Here is a 20085-nt window from a genome sequence, read left to right on the forward strand (position 1 = left end):
TTGTTCTTCATCCTGAGTCGTTCCTGAACAATACTGACAGCTGCTATCAAACCAGGCTGCATTTACTCTGTGCGCAGCTGCTGCTTGTAGGAACAGACAGCCTCCCGGAGCCTCCTCCCCTCTGGGGAGACAGGTTGACACACTGCATGTTCAATGAAGGGGTGCAAAGGTCCACTGAATTGTCAACCCAATTTTATGCTACTTCAATTTTCCGGGACGCGCACAATTCCTTTCATGCAAAAATGAAGCATATGCCAGAGCATGAAACTTACGGTTGCAGGATAATTATTGATCACTACGAACTTTAAAAGAGCCTTCTGACATAAATTAATATACTGAGCCAAAAATTACAATTATAAAAAACTGCACATGCTGGAGACATGCAATTGGCATTAAGTCTTGTGCTAGGCCCAATTCACTGATTTGAGTTATTGTTGCTAGCTATCAGAGCTAATCTGCCTTTATAATCTCAACAACATGTTTCCTGGATGAAAGCCATTCATAAAATTAGCGATTCATCTGCCCTTCTAGAGCAACCTGCTATTTTTATTTTCTGATTCAATTCAAAGTGGGTATTACCTATAAACATCTGGTTAATACAATTTCCTCCTTTCTAATGTGGAGGACTGGGCAGTGCCTTTGAGAATTTGTAGGTACGAGGATGATATGTAAAAATTGAGAGACTATCAGAAAACAAACATGTTCCACAAAGTTTAACTGGGTACTTGAGAACTGCTTTGCATATGTTTTTCTTTAATCAAAACAGGCTTTTCCATCCTCATTCATTTGGGTTAAAAAATTTCTGTGCTCGAGCTACAAGTACAATTTGCTATTAGTCTTTGCTAATCAAACACGGTACATGCAAAAGTACCAGCGAATATTTGATTTGATCTCTGAAATAAAGCAATTCATTACACAAGAAAAGGGTACAGAAGGCAGCCGACAAATGCAGATGTAATTGTGTTTTTTGTTGAAATGTGATTAGAGAGCCCACTAAGTAACAGTCAAAAATGTGATCTAAAGGGGGAGAAAGGCAGAGCCTGGGTCTGGGGGAAAGAGGAGGAGGGGAGAATTGTTTATGCAGAGCTAAGCTGTCAAGTGTAATAAAGCAGCTTGAATAAAATTTAAGCTGAAAATCCACTGAAGCTCCCCATTTCGGGGAGGAAAAAGCTATTAAAAGGAAATGAAGGTCACCCTCCCAGTTTATTTCACCTAATTGACTGCCAATAGCTTACCACAGGCAACCCGACTGCAGATCCGCAATTGAGAAACTGATGAAAGGAGAGTTTTCAAGCTGAGGCTCATTCTTTAATCCTCCTTGGCTCTTATGTTTTTTCTCCATCTCCAGTTGGGATGTAATTTTAAACCCTGATGGATTAACTGGTTCCATTGTCTGTGGCCGTCATTGGACTATGGCACTCTTAATCCGTACAGCAGCATGTCTAATTATCATTACAAAGTGTCTGAGGGAACTATAAAGACCAGCAGGGCATCTTCTCACAAGCAATTAACATAAATTGATAAATGAGTGATTTGAATCCGCTCAAGGCAGTCACATATGAATAAAATCAGAAAGGATGGTCCCTTGTTTCAGCTACTTCTCTGGCTTAGTCTGGAAGGGCAGCAAACATGAGAACCATCCAGGGTCCTGCAGTGGCGGGGGAAGGGCTCATGCAGGGGATGGACCGCATGGTTCACTGGGCTCATTAATGCAGAGCAAATGACCTGTGATTGACAAGCAGTCGCCAGCATGGAGTGCTAACTGAACTCAAGGCAGGAGAGCAGAAACCTGGTGAAAGGCTAGAGAGCACTGGGGCAGACAATTATCACTTCTTCAACGGCAAGAGAGCGCTCTTTTCATTGGGGTGCCACTTAAAAATTCATGAAGGAGGCACAAGAAAGGGAAAGAGCAGTTACATTGGGTCTAATACCCTAGATGACCAAAGAAGGGATAATTCTGAGACCTGTCTTGACCTCTCTGTGATCCAAAGGTATAAAAAAAGGTATAAAAAAAGCCAGAAGTAAGGGAAGTATATACAACTCTAACCTGAAGCTCTGATTTAACTAATAGAGCAAGGGTGATTTAAGTGTCAGAGGATACACGGCACTTATGTTCCCATTGAAAAGTAGGTATTTCTTCCCCTCCTCAACGTGTTGCTATCACCTTCCTTATGCTCCTCTGTATTTCCCCTGCACACCTTGCCATACTTAAGCCCCCCTCCCCCATACTTATCAAACAGGCCAATGTTAAACCACATAACACTATACAGATAGGTAGACAGATTAAGCCATCAAATTAATAAGAAATGAAAGCTGGTTATACACACTGTAGGAGGTAGACCTGGAAGGCCACGTACCCCGATGATGGCATTCAACTCTGCCATGGTCACCTGTTTGGCACGCTCGACGGCCTGGGCCACCTGTTGTTGATGCTTCGAAAACAAAGAGAAGAAAAAGTGTTAGCAAAGAACTTCACTGTACCTTCCAACAACAACAAAAACACAAAGGCACATGCAATGCAGATCAAGGAGACTATGGATTCAAATGTGAAGGTTCTCAAGCACTTACTGCTATTTCACAGAACACAAGTACAGCAGGAAAAGGAAAACAGAGAAGGGCACTTCCCTATTTCTAACCAACACTAGTCCCCGCTTAACTTCAGATGGGAATTTGGGGCTTGGAATGATAGAAAAGTCAAAAAGGATATCCAAACTGATAACCCGAAGCCTTAGAAAATCAATAGTATGGGATTCGGAAGATCACCCTGGCCTGCAAAAGGGGTTTGTTGTAAGTTTGAACAGGTAAAGTTTACAGCTAGTTTAAAACCCCCATTTCTATACTGAAAATTTAAACTTGAAATCTTCGATTACTTCTCTGGCCAACAAATCTCAACCCACCAGCAGTTTTTGGGAACTCTGGGAATTCCTCTCCTTCTTTAGCCTTTAGATTTTTCATCCTCCTGAGGGGAAAACGAAGGACCCCCCACCCCCCCCTCAACAATTAGTTCACACACTGGAAACACCCTGCATACCTCCCAACTCCACCCACAAATAAAAACAAAGCCACATCTTTGTTCTGGGAAGCATGAGACTTTAGCAGAAACCAGGATTACTCGAGTCTAACAACATGATGCCAAAGGTTAACAAATCGAACTTGTAACATCAAGTAGATGTTTTAGGCAGGAAAAGGCAGAGGGGTGCTATCCAGCAAGGAGCAGCAGATACTAACAAGAACACACACCCAGTATTCTAGCTGCGGGCCCAAAAAGCTTTTACAGCTTTTCTGTCTCAAGACACATGCATCCTGTACACACTTAAAACAGTTTAGCATTTATCGGCATGTATCCGAAAGTAAAGTAAACTTGAAGAGTATGAACATCCGCTTCCTTCGTGGACAGCGTGAAGTCAACCTGACTTGAGGTACAAGGACCGACCAATGAGACACCTGCTTTCATGGTCAAGTCAACCCTGATGGAACTATTCTGAAAACGCAGCAAAGGAAAAGCTCTCTAGAGGAAGGACACTTGAATCAGCAGCAGCTACCAGGCTTATACTACTCGTCAAAGAAAAGAAAAGCTGTTCTGTTTGATCGTCATTTTGCAGTCTTCCACAGGAAAAAAAAATTAATTTGGGGTTGAGCTATTGTCACCACTTTTACAGTGTGCCCTCAGATCTGTGAGATGGAATAGCAGGGGGTTTACACACTTCAGCTGTAACAGATGTTCTTCACACTTGTTCCTTGTGATAAAATTAACATCTTAAAACTAGCTAATTTGCAAACAGAGAAGCAACATAATTGCACTTTAACAGCTGAACAGTTTTACTTACTTCCTGAGACAGAAATGGAATGACTTGTGCACAAATTGTATTCAATCTCTTGGCGATTTCAGTCTATAAAGACAAAGCCAGATAAATGTTTAGTATACTTCATAATCAGTTCAGAAAGATAAAACTTCATGCCCAACACTTGAGCCCTCCACTACCTCACTCTCAAGGGCATAAAACTGGCTTTTCCCGGCCTGTGCTGCTAATATTTATCTGGAGATAAACAGCAGATATTAATCCCACTTGCAAAGTAAGACATAACCACACGCTTTATTGGTCACTTAAAGAAAAGATAATGGGTAGTTTAATTGAGTTGGGAAATCTGCATGGTTTAAGGCTGTATGATCCTTTAACCTGGTGATTGCCAAGCCCCTTGTACGCTTATTCAATTATGGTGTACCAACACACATTTACACTGTTACAGCAAGTTTATTCCTACTGGTGTCAGAGGCCAGCGGGGCAGGGGCCCGGTCAAACACCATCTAGCTTTCAAGACAAAGTCGAGAGCGAGAGAGAAGAAAGGAGCCCACAGACCTCCTTCCTGCTTGTCCCCACTCTTTTTTTTTTTTTTAATGTTTATTTTTGAGAGAGACAGAACACAAGCAGGAGAGGAGCAGAGAGAGGGAGACACAGAATCTGAAGCAGGCTCCAGGCTCTGAGCTGTCACCACAAAGCCCGACGTGGGGCTCAAACTCATGAACTGTGAGATTGTGACCTGAGCCGAGGTCAGATGCTCAACCCACTGAGCCACCCAGGTGCCCCCTTGCTTGTCCCACCTGTTATACAACTCATATTCGACTTCAACGTTAGTAGCCTTCACTGAGTCTCGCTGTCTCAAACAAGCCAAGAAAAACATTGCTGAAACAGAACCCAAGTCCAACATGAGGGTCATATTGAGATGTTCTAGGTATTTGTCAAGTTTGCCCACAATTCAGCATCAAATGCAAACACCTCCCTGACAGAGCCCAAGGGTCAGCTGAACATACAAAATGTGTCCTGAGTGTCTGTGGCACAGACTATTGTAAAGAAAGCAGAAGTCCCTGCCTCGAGTCCAAATCCACAGCAGTCCCTCTGCTCTAAGGAACAAACTGGCCAAGAGAAGAAATAAAGGTGCTCTGCTTCCAGCCTAGGGGAGAATCTACCTGCCCACCCCACCTCCAACATCCTCCAGCACTACAAAGCAGCTATGCTTTCTTCTAACTCTGAAGAACCAGTTCCGCTTGGAAAAAAAAAAAAAAAAAAAAGTCATCTTAAAAGAGTCCCAGCGTTGACCTTATTTATTTCATCATTTTCTGTCAATGCTTACTAATGCCACCTCTATTACCGAATTAGGCAATGAAAAGGAACATGAGGAGAAGAAAATTATGAAGTGCACAGACCATGCCCTTGAGAAAGCGAGAATGGAATAAGTAAGATGAAGTAGAAAACTCGGGAACTGTGTAATCAAGTACATTAAAAAGAGCTGCCTTTGTCCTCCAAGATGATTCCAGTTAAATGAGCAACAAGGCCTTTGGTTTTATGGGATGGGATTTAGGCCAACCCAACCATTCTCCCTGACCACCAATGAGATAGGGTTACATACAGACCTTGCCTTGGAAGAAAGGGGGAAATGACTAGCACAGAGAGCAAACCCGTGACCTTGCTTTAACCAGCGGGGCAAATAGATCTATGCAAAAAGGCTGAAGCTGTACCAGGTGCAAAAACAGAACTGGGTGAGCCCCACCCAGCTCGTTTGATCACAGCCACACACTCAAGCTAACTCAAGGTCATGGTTCTCCTCGAAAGTATGGGCGGGCTTCCCTTTCTTTCACAACAGGGTTCTGCACTATATGTTTGGGTACGTGTGAAGGAGTAGGGATGCCCTTTGTGGACTTGTAGGTCGTCAGCCTCCACTCCGTACATTCCAACAGTATTCTGTATTTTCCCCTTCTCAAAATTTCTCCTAAGATTTTCCACTTTTAGAGATGATATATGCTCACTTTGAGCATACACAGGCACACACACAGCTGTATATACAGAAATAAAAAAGAAAGTTAAAATAACCTTAAGTCTATCATCCATGATTAGTTAACATTTTGGTGATTCTGGAAAGCATCATTCCAGACTTTCATTATATATGTGCACACAAGCCCAGAGGAGAAACAGCTACTTCTACACGAAGAGGTCCCATTATAAACACTGCTTTTCCATAATATGTTATGTCTAGGAAAAAAAAAACGTATATGGGTACCTTTCCACTCAATAAATACACATATGACGGGCGCCTGGGGGCTCAGCCGGTTGAGCATCTGACTCCTGATTTCGGCTCAGGTCATGATCTCACGGTTTGTGTTGGACTCTTCGCTGACAGTTCAGGGGGTGGGGTGGGGGAGTCCTGCTTGGGATTCTCTCTCCCTCTCTCTCTGCCCCTCCCCTGCTTGTATGTGCTCGCTGGCACTCTCTCTCTCAAAATAAATAAATGAACTTAGAAAAACAACAACAAAAAAAGAACACCATCCACTATACAAGCATGCTAGTGTTTAAGCACTCCTGGTATCTGTAGATATTCATACTTCACTTAATTTTCCGTAATTACAAACTCTGTGTGGAATAACCCGCTACATAGATCTCCAAAAGGCATCGCTAGAAGTGAAACTGCTAGGTCAAAGTGTATACATATTTTACATTGTAATGCATGCTGATAAAGTACCCAGCAGAGAAGGTTACAATTTACAGTATCATTGGTCTATGAGGGGGCTTGTTCTCCTACCCAATGTCAATATTGGGTTTTGTTGACCTTTCTAAAATCTTTAGCCACCTAGTAGATTTTAAAAAATGACCTCATTTTTATTTGCATTAGATTCTCCCTTAAGTTAAACATCTTTTCATATTATTTATTGATCCACATTATATGTCCTTTTCTCTATTTTTCCTTTGGTGTTTCTTCATCACTTTTTGTAATACTCCTTTCCATATGACAAATACTGACCCTTTCCCATAGTTTTTCCAGCTTGCCACTTGTCTTTCAACCTTGCTTACTATGGATTTTTTTGCCGTAAGTAACTTTAAATTTTTATGTGGTCACAATAAAGAATTTTTTCCTGTGTTCCTGGCTTTCAGGCCAGGGTTAGAACACCCCAAAATTATAGAAGCCATTCTTAATTTTCTTCTAGGGCTGTTAATGGAATTTATTTTGTTTAAGAAGATGTAATTTGTAATAATAATTATATGTGTTATTACATAAAATGGCTTTAAGGGAGAACTAAACTTAATTGCCAGGGGACAGTTAAGACTCTGAATGGAATGAACTCACGAACCTTTAATAATATCAAAGTTACTAAACACAAAAGGAGAAAAGTACAGATTAAAGCAGAGACAATATAAATTAGGGGAGAGTAGGTAAGAATGAAAACAGAAGAAGGTTAAAGATCAAAGCTCAAACCAATGAAGAAACATCAAAAGCCATACCATCTGCCCCGGGAATTTGCAATAAATGATCTGGAGAAAGAATGGAAATAAGAAAAACAGAGGAGGTTCTTATCCTAGCTGTCCCCTCCTCCGCCAGGTCTCAAAGCCCTCATCTTAAACTATCCTCTGACACGTGAGCTGGATTTTGAGCCACGAAGCTGAATTCAGATCTCACCTCTGACTTATTGACATTCCTCCAGCTGCCCTGGTTCTCCACAAAGAGAGTACCTACCCTCCCGAGGATGCCACTTGCTTCCCTGATAGTATGCTCTGGGCGTTCTAAAATACCCCCCCCCCCCACCCCAGGACGGTTTCATAAACATTCTTCCCAGCCCTTAAATAAAACAGTGTGGATGATAGCATAAAAACTGACAATAATTCTTCAGTATTACCTCTTGCCTGAATGCAAGGATATTCTTGATAAGACCTTTCATTTAGCACAAATTAACAAGGTGCAGTTTTCCACTTGTGCTTCTAATTCCTAACCACAGAGTTTGCAAGCAGGTTAAACTGGACGTGTGACCCTGCTTCAGCAGGGATTGAGAAAGTTCTGTGACTCTTTCAAGACTGCCTTCTACGTCTTCCGAGGGCTGGACAACTCCGGGGGGGGGGGGGGGGGGAGGGCGTTGAAGGGGGGAACCTGAAGGCTAACCATATTTTCCACCTAGAAATCCTTCTCCTGCCCAAAGCTGAAGATTATATTCGGTCCCTGCTAATAGTCATAACGCTTATAAATAAACTTTCCCTGTGCTTGTATTTCTGACACCACATAAGGCAACAACATTAAGTCAGCGTTCAAGAGCTTTCCCCAAACCAGATTTGCAAGGAAACTTAGTGCCCAGAAGCTTAACCAGCAGGTGAAAGGCTCCAGTATCAAGCCTTACTTCATGAACAGCTGCCACACTGAAGCAGCAAGCAGGAAGCAGGAATCCAAACTGCCTGTCCAGAAAGATCTTCAATTCTCCTTGTCAATGCCAACTCCCCATACTGATTTGGTTATAACAGGGTTGGCTCTCCTAATCCAAAAACTTGGGTTTGCATCTCAGCAAATGAGTAGGAGGTGTCCTCAGGGAAGTCACTTCAACTGCTGGGCCCCAGGTCTCTGCCAACCTGCTTTAGTGTTTCATCAGAATCAAGTGAGCAAATATGTCAACTATAGCTACACTACTACAAAGTGCTATGCTCTTGGGGCACCCGGGTGGCTCAGTTGATTAAGCATCTGACTTCGGCTCAGATCACGATCTCACAGTTTATGAGTTTAAGCCCTGCATCGGGCTCTCTGCTGTCAGCACAGAACCCGCTTCAGAGCCTCTGTCTTTCTGCCCCTCCCCCACTTGCTCTCTGTCTCTCTCAAAATAAACAAACTTGAAGGAAAAAAAAAGACAAAGTGTTACACTATTACCCCAACTCTTGAAGGCCTGTCTCAAATCCAGTCAGAAGCTGCCCCATAACACCAAAAACACTTGTCTAGGCCCTTCAAGATCTTCCACAGCATTTACTGTCATTTACCAAACTAAGCCTCTATGTCAATTTATTTTTTAATTTTTTTTTAACATTTATTCATTTTTGAGAGACAGAGCATGAGTGGCAGAGGGCCAGAGAGACAGGGGAAACACAGACCCTGGAGCAGGCCCCAGGCTCTGAGCTGTCAGCAGAGCCTGATGCAGGGCTCGAACTCACAAGCCATGAAATCACGACCTGAGCGGAAAGGTAGAAGCTTAATCGATTGAGCCACCCAGGCGCCCCAAGCCTCTATGTTTAAAATCACATTTACATGAAGCTTCTGTACAGTTTCCTACCAGCTTTTCTGGCATTAAAGTCTTCTCCGTGCAAGATGGGAAGCATGAGAACAAGACATCCACTGAACAGGGACACAGCTCCTCACCATACCTGCCCCACCAACACTGACCACACGGTATACATTCAACACACTTTGAAAGGAATGTTTCACTAAAACTAAAATGGAATCTCCATACACCCTAAACTCAATGACCAAGATGCAACCAGATAAGATGTGTCTGAACAGTGTTTGAATAAGGCTTTGTTCACATGAAGAAATCATATCTAAGCAAGGAGAAGATCCACGTACATGTATTTTTTGACTGAGTTAAATATGGTCAAATACTTCCAAGGCCAGCTATGAACCAAACCCTGGTGTATCTTTGCAGGGCTTTTGAACTGAACACATGTTCTTCCGGGCATCTGAACTTAAAAGTTGTAGGATCTTATGATTCCGAAGAGCTCGGCTCTCCAGTTTTTCATACTCCTTATACCTTCCATCTACTTACTAGCCTGAAGAGTCCACTCCCCAACGTCTGCCCATTTCTCCACTACACAGAGTAATACAGAATGAGTGTTGTCTGAAGCACAAAACAGGGCGAAGACTGCTTAAGAATAATTGTCCATGGGTCTCCAAGCAATCCAATGAATGGCACCTTGCCCAAAGTCTGCTTAGGGAGGGGAAACTCCACCACCATTAAATTGCAAATTGAAGGATCATAAAAAATGCTGCTTGTGCTGAGGGCTGGCAAACTGATCTTTTGGTTTCCTTGAACCAAGCGGGAAGCCAAGAGAAAAACACAGTAAAGTGTTGGTAAGAAGTGTCTGGCAACAGATAAACGGGCAAGAACATGAAAACAAAGCATACAAAAAAAGAAATAATCTCTAAATCCCTTATGACTGGAAGTTTCTGAGTCTGTGAATTGACAACCTGAAATACAGAAAAAAAAACCCACAAAAAACAGTTCAATCTCACTGACAACCAAGGTGGGTCATTCTGCACCAGTTAAGTTAGTTTATTAAAAAAAAAAGAATTAATAAAACCCAACAATGATGAGTCCTCTGGGAAGCCAGAACAATCAAACATTACTGATGACAGAGTAAATTGGTATAGTCGTCTTGGAAAGAACTCAGCAATGTGTTTCAAGAGCATGAAATTATTCAAACCCTTTGGTAAAGCTTCCCACAGCTAAGAATTTATCCTAAGGAAATAGTTCAGATGAAAAGCATTCCATGCATGAAGCTGTTCACTGCGGCACTCGCTTCAAAGCAAAAGAGAAAAAGCCAGGTAAAGATATAAGAGCAGTTCAACACATCACAACCATCTGCAGAGTTTTTGAAAAACTTAACATTTGCCCTCCTGATATATCAGTTGTCTAATACTAGGAGAATGTTTAAATATACTACATCAACCCAAAGGCATGGCTAGCAACCATTAAAGTCATTTTTATGGATAATGATGCTTAAATGGCCAACACATTTACTAGGTGAAGCAAGAGGGGAAGAACAAAGATGTGGTGTTAGGCTGCCTATTCAAAAAAAAAAAAAAAAAAAAAAAAAAAAAATACGCATGTGGCCAAGCACTGTAATTTGATACCCAAAATAAAAACAGTAATTATGCTGGGGTGGCAGGGTTATCTGTAACTTTTTTTCCCCCTCCAGTGGCCTTGGGAACACCACCCTTGATTTACTGTTTAAGTGTATGATTACATGGGGAAGGGAGAAAAGAACAGTCAGACCCACTCACTACTCCTGTGACTGACAAGTGGCACTGACTTAAACCCTGAAACCCTTGGGGTGTGCCCAGCCTCTTACAACCCTCTTATCACACATGGAAAAACCAATGTCTAAAGGAAATGATTGGCCCAGGATCATAAAGCAAGATTAGAAACCACTTTCTCTGCCTAGTCCTTTCTCTAAGAAGTAGAAGTGGGAAATAGGGACACACTCAAAACCGGAAACAAAGCTGATGAACTCAGCCTTGTTTGCTAAGCAATACAGCCAAACAGGACCACAGCAGCTCAAAGCCAAGAGCGTGTTATTCGTCAGCCAACAATGGTACCACAACAAGTGGCCCCAGTCTGTCACTGATACGGCAGAAGTGCTGTGCAAGGCAGAGCAGGAATTTCATAAGGGACCTCCGTTAATAAATTGCAAATAAAGAGTAGCCGCCCCACTCTGCATTTTCATCCTCCCCTTCACAGGCAGAGAGAATCAGTGCATCAGCCCTAACATCAGACAATCTAGCTCCACCATAAAGCAAACTCCACAAAAACACATCCACGAATACATTTCTATAATCCTAAAGATGACATCTGATATACCTAAGAAAAATTCAAGATGTTTGAATAAAAACTGCATACCTAAAATGATATATGCGAAACACTGTAAACAATCTTTCAATACTCTGCCCTGTCCTTTACAGGAGGAGAAAGGCTCCTTGCCTGGAGACCTTCTTCAGAAGGTCAGCTATTTAGCAGACCTCCACATGCCATCCCAGCATGATGGCACCTTGCTTCACAGGTATGCTAATGGAAAGATAATTTTATCTTATATTCTAATGAATCAGAGTAGCTTTCTGTTTAAAATATAAATACGTAGATAAATGACTAACCACATTTTGGGGAAATCCAAATGGAAAGGGTCTGGTGTCTCTTTGAGGTTTTAATGGTTTAACGAGGTTGTCAGTGGTTTTCAAACTTAAGGGTGCAGTGAGATCACATGAAAGCCTTGTTAAAACACAGATGACTGGGCGCCCCCCCCCCCCCCCCCCGCCCCCAGACTGAGTCCAGAGGTCTGCAGCCCAAGCATCTGCATTCCTAACAAGTTCCCAGATGATCTGCAGCTATTGGACCAGGAACCCACGCTGAAAACATGGTCCACCAGGACAGTGGCTGCAGCGACAACTGCTTAGTGCACAAACAGGGCCGACCCTCTCACACCTGTCAATCTGTACAGGTTCCCAGAGAGAAGGGGCTGAAAGGTTAGCAAAACCTGTCTGGGGTCAGAAACAAGCAGGTAGGGAGGTCAGGCCCATATCTCCCCCAAGGCCTTGCCACAGAAACAAGCAGGTAGGGAGGTCAGGCCCATCTCTCCCCCAAGGCCTTGCCACAAGCCACGGAGCCCTTCTCCACTCAATTTTACCAAATTAGAGCAAGACAGGAACACAACCGGGGGGGGGGGGGGGGGGGGGTATGTAGGAGCACATTTGCCTACTGTGGGAAACCTCAAACAATATTCATTTAAATGATTCCATCCCTGGCAATGTAGTCTCGCCCCTGCTTAAACCCTATGATTAAAACAAAACAAAGAGTACCAGATGACAGAAACCCTTTAGTGGCTCAATTAATCAGAACAGAAGTCACCAATTACTGGCAGATAATAACTTTTATGTCCTACCTCCCCCTCATTTGGCAGCTCCTACCGTGTTCTAAACCTGAGCCCTTTCCAACTGGGCGCATACTCCATCCTCCCCCCTCCCCATCTTTCACACTCCCGGCTCCTCTGAAAACAAGGAGGGGTTAAAAGGAAGGGGAGGGGGAAAAAAAAACCCTGCTGAAGGCTGCTGGGGCTGAGATAGCAACACTAATTGCTCCCATTCTCTGGCTCCTCGTGAGGCAGATTGTAGGGGCCTGCATCTCCGGAGAAAGCTCTCAGCAGAGCAACTCAAGTGCCCTTAATTGTTTATGTTCTTAATGCAGAGCCTCTTGAATGCATTCATTTTTAATAGCAGGCTTGAGTGTGGGGCCCATCAAAGAATGACAAAGCAACTCTATTCATTGGTTCTCTGTCCTGCAATGATGGTCTTTTGATTTATTTGCAAATGACAAGCCTGGCAGGCCCCACTTGAGGGCTGCCCTCATTTTTTTTTTTTTTTTGTAAGAATTCAGTTGCATTTTCCAAGATGAAGTTGAGTCTGCAACACTGTGTATTTGTGTAAAAATTTTCCCCCTTCAGTTCCTTCTAATTAATGACTTAAATGTTTTGACCCAACTGTTGCCAAGCAGAGCATTTGGGCTTTAATTTGTCATTTTGGTAAAGATGCATCCTTGACAAAAGCATCGCAGCTGTTTCAGGGCTCAAACAGCACATTTCCATTATTCAGAAACCCTTGTTACGGAGTTCAGCAAGTGCTGCTCACATGAAATAGTACGGACTTGTCCCGTGATGGAAAAAGACAGCTTTTGGTGGCCCTTAAAGGAAAATGCACTGCTATGCCACAGAAGGTTTTCAAGATACATTCCGTGGGGTGAATCACAGAACACGACCATGAAGTCACCACCTATTGTTCTCGCTCTGGAAAGAGAACAAGCCTCTCCTGGAACACACCCAGAGCAAGCCCACACCTTTCACCCTCTTCACGGGTCTTAGTCATTAGGGAACTCATGAGAAATTAGATAATATCATACAATAGCAGGGTTAGTGGGAGGAAAAGCAGACTACATCATCCTGGCACGAAGGCTAAAATTACAATTACGAAAATAAAACATGCCTATGTAAAGACAAAGACTGCACAGGAATATGCAAAAATCCAGTTACCTCTGAAAATGGGGTTTAGGAGGCTGTTCTTTTTCAAAAATTGTTAACATTATTTTCCTCCCAAAAGAATGTAGTAACACCTATCTTTTAGAACTGTGTAACCTGTCTTTGGTTGGTACTGACTTCCAACCGTCTACAATCACCATCTCCACGTCTTCCGTCACGACAAAGCAAACAACCAGTGCACATTAACTGTATAAAGCCCTAGCCATCATTATTAGCTTTACCATTAACCATTGCCTCATTTCCCACATCTTGTTTGGAGATCACTGAATAAATAGTTGGGCACTGAGTATTTCCCTAAACAGGTTGGAATCTTTAGCCAATCCAGATAGTGGGAAAGGAAATTCCAGCCCGGGGTGACCATGAGCCAGGGATTCCCAAACTTTAAAAAGCATGCTGCAGATGAATGACCCACACACATGCATGACGGCTGCTATTCTTCTTCCAAAGCAACTTCTTAGGGAAAGAAAGCAGCTACCCTACCGGGAGGCCTAGCCCATCAGTGCCATGTGGCATGGCAGCAGAATGGCCACAAGTTAGATACAGGTTTGTGATGGTGAGCACCCAGGCAAAGCCTTCAGAGCCCCAAATTCAGTCTCAACTGGGAAGTCCCACCCCTGGGCTTTATTCCTCACAGGCTGAGCTACTGGAAAGGTGGTCCTTTGGGAAGGAAGACAAGGTTCCTGGCCTTTCCCAGTTGGAACCTGGGATTCTCTTTCCAATCCACAATCGAAGAAGCCCACAAAGCTCCAGAATGCAGCAAGTATGGGGGGCAGGGGGAGCCATCACAGGCTGGGAGCCACTGAGGTAGAAAAAGAACCGTGCACAGTGAAATCAACAGTCAAGAAACAAATTATTTTCTTGAAAAGCATCTTAGATCATGATTAAAATGAAATGTGGGATGCTGGTGAAAATTTTCAACGCATACTCCTTTTGCAAAAGTTTTTAAATATTTAGAAGAGGGTAAGTACAAGGATTCTAGATGACAGACTTCACTAGTGTATTAAAGATTCACAGAGTATTTACTCAGCAATGCAAGTGGAGGCAAACAGGAATATCATTTTAAATATAAAATTAAATTACTAAAAAAAAAAAAACAAAAAACAAAAAAACAACCCTGACCATAGCATCACAATGCAATCTGTGGAAAAATCTAAGCAACAAAAAAATTACCAACTCTTCAAAACAACAATCAAGCCACTTTGGGGGTAGGGGTGCTGCATGAGAGATATTTTATTCAGGGTTACATGGATTGACCAAAAATATGTATAATTAAAAGCATGTCAAAGAAAAACCCGGAGTCCCCTTATACTGAGTTGTCACGCCAACTTGTAATTTGAAAATGAACCAGCGTTATGATGTCACTTTGTTGTCTAAGCTATACTGAGGAAGCATTACCTAGAAGGGGGAACAATCAGGGCCATGAATGTGAAAACAAGTTATAAGCCACAGGCCACCAGAAGTCACTACTCCTGTAACTCACCAGTTCTTTTACAAATGGACAAATCAATTTATATGCTTATGTGTGTTTTTAGAAAGCATCCCAGATACCCTTTCATTCATTATGTGGGTTTGGGACATGTCAATTCTTGTTTCCCAGAGCAGCAGAAACCAAACTGAACCCTGTATTCTGTTACACTGGTTCCCACCAGGCTGGGCTGCCTCAATAATGCTGAGCTCCTTCTGGAAGAACAGAATAGACTTCCTGCCATTTGGACTGTGAAACAGTAATCCACCAGGGAATAAAGGTCAATGTTGCACTTTTGGTCATTACTGAATCATTTGAGATGATCTGTGGTGAGGATGAGAGGAAAATCGAAGGCTGAGAGAACACTGCAAATGGCCTGACCTCAGACCAATTTTCATCTCCATCTGTCTAATAGACATGTGGATAAAAGGCCCTCCCCCTCCCTCCTTCTGGGCCACTCGGCTGTTTCCAAATCCGCAGCACAAGCCAGGAACCAGTTAAACAATACATTAATGAGGGGAAATAACCTCCTAAGCCCCAGACCGACGCTTACTCAGGTTTTAGGCCATCGGCTAAAGTTTGGAACGCAATTTTCCAGTCTGCACGCGGCACTGCAAAGTAGAAATTTTAACGAATACGGAGAATCCTCTGCAGTGCAGGGGCATGTGCCAAAATCTCCTTGTTTGTACATGCAAATATATGCATACTTACACCTCCACCCCCACCAAAAGACATCCACACGATTTCTATTACATCTGCGAGCACACACACAAAGAGGGAACAGCAGTAGTTCCAGAAACTGCATGCTGCTATGAAATAAATCTTTTTTTTTCCAAGTGTCCAATTAATGCTGCTTAATCATTATTAAGGCATTTCAATCCTTAAATACAAAATATTTCTGGGAACGCAGACCCTAATTATCATTTAGGCCATGGAATAAACATTAATATCCTGACTTTATACTAATACCCACCCCTCCCACCCCCTCCCCGCTTCACTGGTTTGGCGGAGCTCCTTTTTTAAGGTAATGTTGCACCATATATAAGTTTAGGCCCCCACAGTATATCAATGTCAAACAACATCGTGTCAAGCTAAGATTCAATTCAGGTAAGTGCCACTGCCAAATTTTCTTGTTCCCAGACGGGCTTTAAGATTATTTTATTGCTTAAAATTTAATTTGTTCCAACTCGTGTCTCCATGACAACGTTGGCTAACCCTGCAAATCATTTGGGTAATTGGATATCTTATCTTTCTATTGCTCTCAAATCGAATGATTCTGCTAGAATTGTAACAGCCAATCAAATTTACAGTCCTCCTGAGTAATAGACTTGGAAAAGTAGCCACATTCATCTCCTCTTTACAGCCATATTAACCAGTATGCGACAAACAGTAGAATCTGGTCTTCAAACTATACTCCAAATTATAAATGGTGTCAATACCAATATTCTCACAGTGCAAAGTCTACTCAAAAGCTCCTTCTCTTTTATACTGTTTTAATTTGAGAAGCAACAATTGGGATTCATTCCACACAAACCCTGAGCAATTTCAGTACTTGGAAGGAAACTGACAAGAGTAATTCCACAAGCTAATCAGAAAAAATAAAAATAAAAATCACAGCTTTTTGGAGGTATCTGACCTTGTGATAAAATAATAACCAAAACAATAGCTACGCAAGATTCTATCAGTGCACTGACATTGATCTGTCTGGGCTCTTTAGGTGGGTAAGCCATATTTGATGCATTAGTCAAGAATAAGAATGAATACAGAATTCAACAACTAGCTCAAAAATCTCTGTACCCTTAGAGAAAGCCAAACATGTAGTCAAAAGTGACACCTTTCTGTACTTCAGTTAATGTACAAATATTACAGCATCTTGGGTAAGTCTATTATGGAATACAGATTTCTTAGGAGATTCAAAAGTCAACAATTCCCCTCTTGAGTTAGTGGTATGCTTCTGGCCTTTGGTCAGCTAAAAACTACAGAAGCTGGACACATTTCAGCGGTCCAATTCCAATCTTCTGGGTAGCTGTGCAAGGAGACTGGCTCTGCAGGCAGGAGCTCGTGGCCCGAGCACTGTAAAAGAGCCAGCGGCTCACAAATGGAAAAGGCTCCAGAACCCAGGCCAACTGGCAGGCTGAATGGGTTGTGGAGAACCTCGTGCTTCCCCTGCAGATATTCAGGACTTCAGGACTGCTTCTCTCAAGCTCAACACAGAGATAGCAACATGGGGCTTCTCAGGACACAGATGTCAGCAGGTGGCCGAGCCTTGAATTAAGTGTGAGAGCAGGTAATGGCACAACTGGAACACAATTTGAGCAGTGCCCTCCTCTATCCCAGACACTTATGATGACGTCCAGTTTCTACTGCATCGTGCCTGGCAGTAAGAGCCAACAGCCTAATCTTCCACTGTGTCTAATCCCAATGGCCCTGATTTCCCCTCATGTGTTTTTTTTTTTCCTGCTTCCCCAAATACCAGCACATAAGCAGCAGCTATGAAGGTGACAGTCCACAAAAATCCCAAGCCCAAGGAGTACGTGGAGAAAATAAGACAAGTGTCTACTCAAGCTGAAAGGACACTGGTCTGTATGTATACCTCACCAAGGCTGGTGACTTTTTCCTTCTCAAACCGAGCAACAACTGAACCTGGTAATCCTGACCTCCCTTTTTTTTTTCAGGATGACAAAATCTCTCTTCCAATTAAGAGATGAACTTTCACACTACATTAAAAAAATTTTTAAAAAATGAAGATCTCATCCTTTTTTTTCCCCCAAAACTCACTTCCACAAAATGAACCAAATCCTCTCTGTTTCTTCTCCATCCCCTTAAATGAAAAAAACTCCACATAACTCTATTCTCAATGGTAGCTGTATTAAATACTTAAGACCGTTGCCTTGCAAGGAGACATTTTGCTGCTTAGCCTAAATAAGGCATTTTAATTCCTCTAGATTCCTTAGACAACAGAGGTTACCAATGGGTGACTTAAAACAAAACAAAACAAAACAAAAACATTTCCTTTTGAGCCTAAAGATAAATTCTTCTGATCTTAGAAGGAAACAAATAAAAACCTTTGTAATTGAGGGAAATAATGAGAAGTGAATGATTCAGATGTAGGGAGGAAGGAAGCTGTTGGGCTTTGGAAAAACAAGATGGGAGCATGGCCTAGAATTCCAACAAAAGGGTATAGTTTCAAAGCGACCAATAATATATTTAGATAATCAATTTCAAGAACAGGTGTTCTTCCCTCAAAGTGTCCAAGTGCCAGGCACCAATGTAATTGCTCCCATGTGAGAAACTCATTCCTGACAACTAACCTACATGGAGTAGGCACTGTTGCCATCCCCCACCCCACTAGCCTTCCTTCTCTTTTGTAAGCAGGAATAATAACCACACAAAAGGAGGCTGGGAGGACTTATACACAGCTCCTAGGGTACATGGGCACTCAATGGATGGGAGCCATGACTGCTCACTCTGATGTCCCAAATCAGCTTACTCTACAACAATCAGCCCGAGATGCTGACTTTTGAAATCCAAAGCGCTGAAAAAGACAACTGGGAACCGAGTGGGCACCTGTAGCTGCAGGCTGCTTGGACACTGGATACCCTTCCTCCATCCCGGTGGCCCAACCTTCCTTCTCTCCATTCCAGACCAAGATGCAGATCAATGTTAAGACCTCCTTTCCTAAACTGAACTCAACCTTTTTATTTTCACTCACTAATCCATAGAAGCACAATGGCACAAATAAAGGCGGCTGCATTTTGTGCTCTAAATCAATTTTCTCCCCAGCCATCAACTAGATGTTCCCGCACAGAGAAAGAACAGCCCTTCCCTTCTAATTCAAAAATCCATACTGCCATTGCCCTTGCAAACTGCTAAACAAGCAGTATCGGCAAGTCACTTGTGTTCTGTAATATATTTACTGCAAATCCCAACGGCTTGCCTCCTAATGCAGTTTTCTATTGTGTCTGTGCGTGTCAATACACTGGCTGGTCACCTTACTTGTAAGAGGCTCTGACCGGCTGTTTGCTCAAGGCATCAAGTAGGTGCCTATGAGAGACAAAGACTGTGCTCCTGGAGGGCCCAGCCTTGGAGAGCCTCCTCCTCACGCTGGGGTCCTCAAAGAGGTTTGTTTTTTGGCACTTCTTATCCCTGCACCACCCATGGCCTCTGAGGCCAACTTAAACTCTCTAATAGGACAGTTTCCAGTCATACAAAGTTCAAAATCAGAGTCCTTTAGCACAATTATTTCCTGGTTTCCTACCTAAGGACGCTCAAACTATTCCCCACTGCAAACATGCTGATGGCACCTTAAAGGTACATTACAAAAGACTAAAAAGTAGGAAGGCTTGGGGAGAAAGGGAGTCTGGCTTTTCTGTTAAGTGCAAATCTCTGCTTCCAGGTGACAGCTGAAAAAGAAAGCACCCTAACACCATATAATGGTGGATCCCCCTAATACAACCAGGCCAAAACACAAAGGGTGAGTCCAGGAGAAAGTACTATAAAATGCTGTAAACACCTGTTGAGATGGAAATCTTAAAATGTACCTGGAGAAAAGACCTTCTTCATCTACCAGTCTAAAACAGGGTAGGTAGCTAAAGAAATGCCTGGCCCTCCAACAAATCCTTCCAAGTTTTCCAGAGTTATTTGCTTATCTATTGGGGAGAGGGGAGCAAAAGCTCTTTGTAAGGTATGCAACAGGCAAATAACACAAAATGTTAATTTATAGACTCCTGGCATCATACAAGTGGGGATAGCATGGGTGTTCACTCTGTATTTCCTTCTTCTTTTCTGTATATTTGAAATTCTCCAGGGGTACCTGGATGATTCATTCAGTTAAGCATCTAACTTCATGAGTTTGAGCCCTGCATCAGGCTCTCTGCTGTCTGCGCAGAACCCGCTTTGGATCATGACCCCTCTGTCTCTACCCCTCCCCCACTTGTGTGCACACTCGCTTTCTCTCTCTCAAAAATAAACATGAAAAAAAAAAAAAAGGAAATTCTCAATAAAATGTTTGGTGGGGTGAAGGAA

General features: G+C 42.7%; 1 protein-coding gene across 8 annotated transcripts in view; it reads right to left on the bottom strand.

Annotated features, from left to right (window-relative positions):
* Positions 1–20085, bottom strand: part of TLE1 (TLE family member 1, transcriptional corepressor) — a 91020-nt gene that overhangs the window by 57601 nt on the left and 13334 nt on the right. For 2 of the 8 annotated variants that reach the window (XM_060609991.3, XM_060609990.3), the window contains exons 5-6: positions 3828–3890; positions 2358–2432 (exon numbers count right to left, since the gene is read on the bottom strand). The exons of 1 other annotated variant lie outside the window; for it this stretch is intronic. In XM_060609991.3, coding sequence (XP_060465974.1) covers positions 2358–2432; positions 3828–3890 — 138 coding nt within the window. Of the gene's footprint in view, positions 1–2327; positions 2433–3827; positions 3891–20085 lie in introns of all 8 variants that reach the window. 5 more of the 8 variants (XM_060609989.3, XM_060609988.3, XM_060609994.3 and 2 more) reach the window with 3 other exon arrangements.

This window comes from Panthera onca, chromosome D4 (assembly GCF_046562875.1).
Source record: "Panthera onca isolate mPanOnc1 chromosome D4, mPanOnc1 haplotype 2, whole genome shotgun sequence".
Taxonomy (NCBI): domain Eukaryota; kingdom Metazoa; phylum Chordata; class Mammalia; order Carnivora; family Felidae; genus Panthera; species Panthera onca.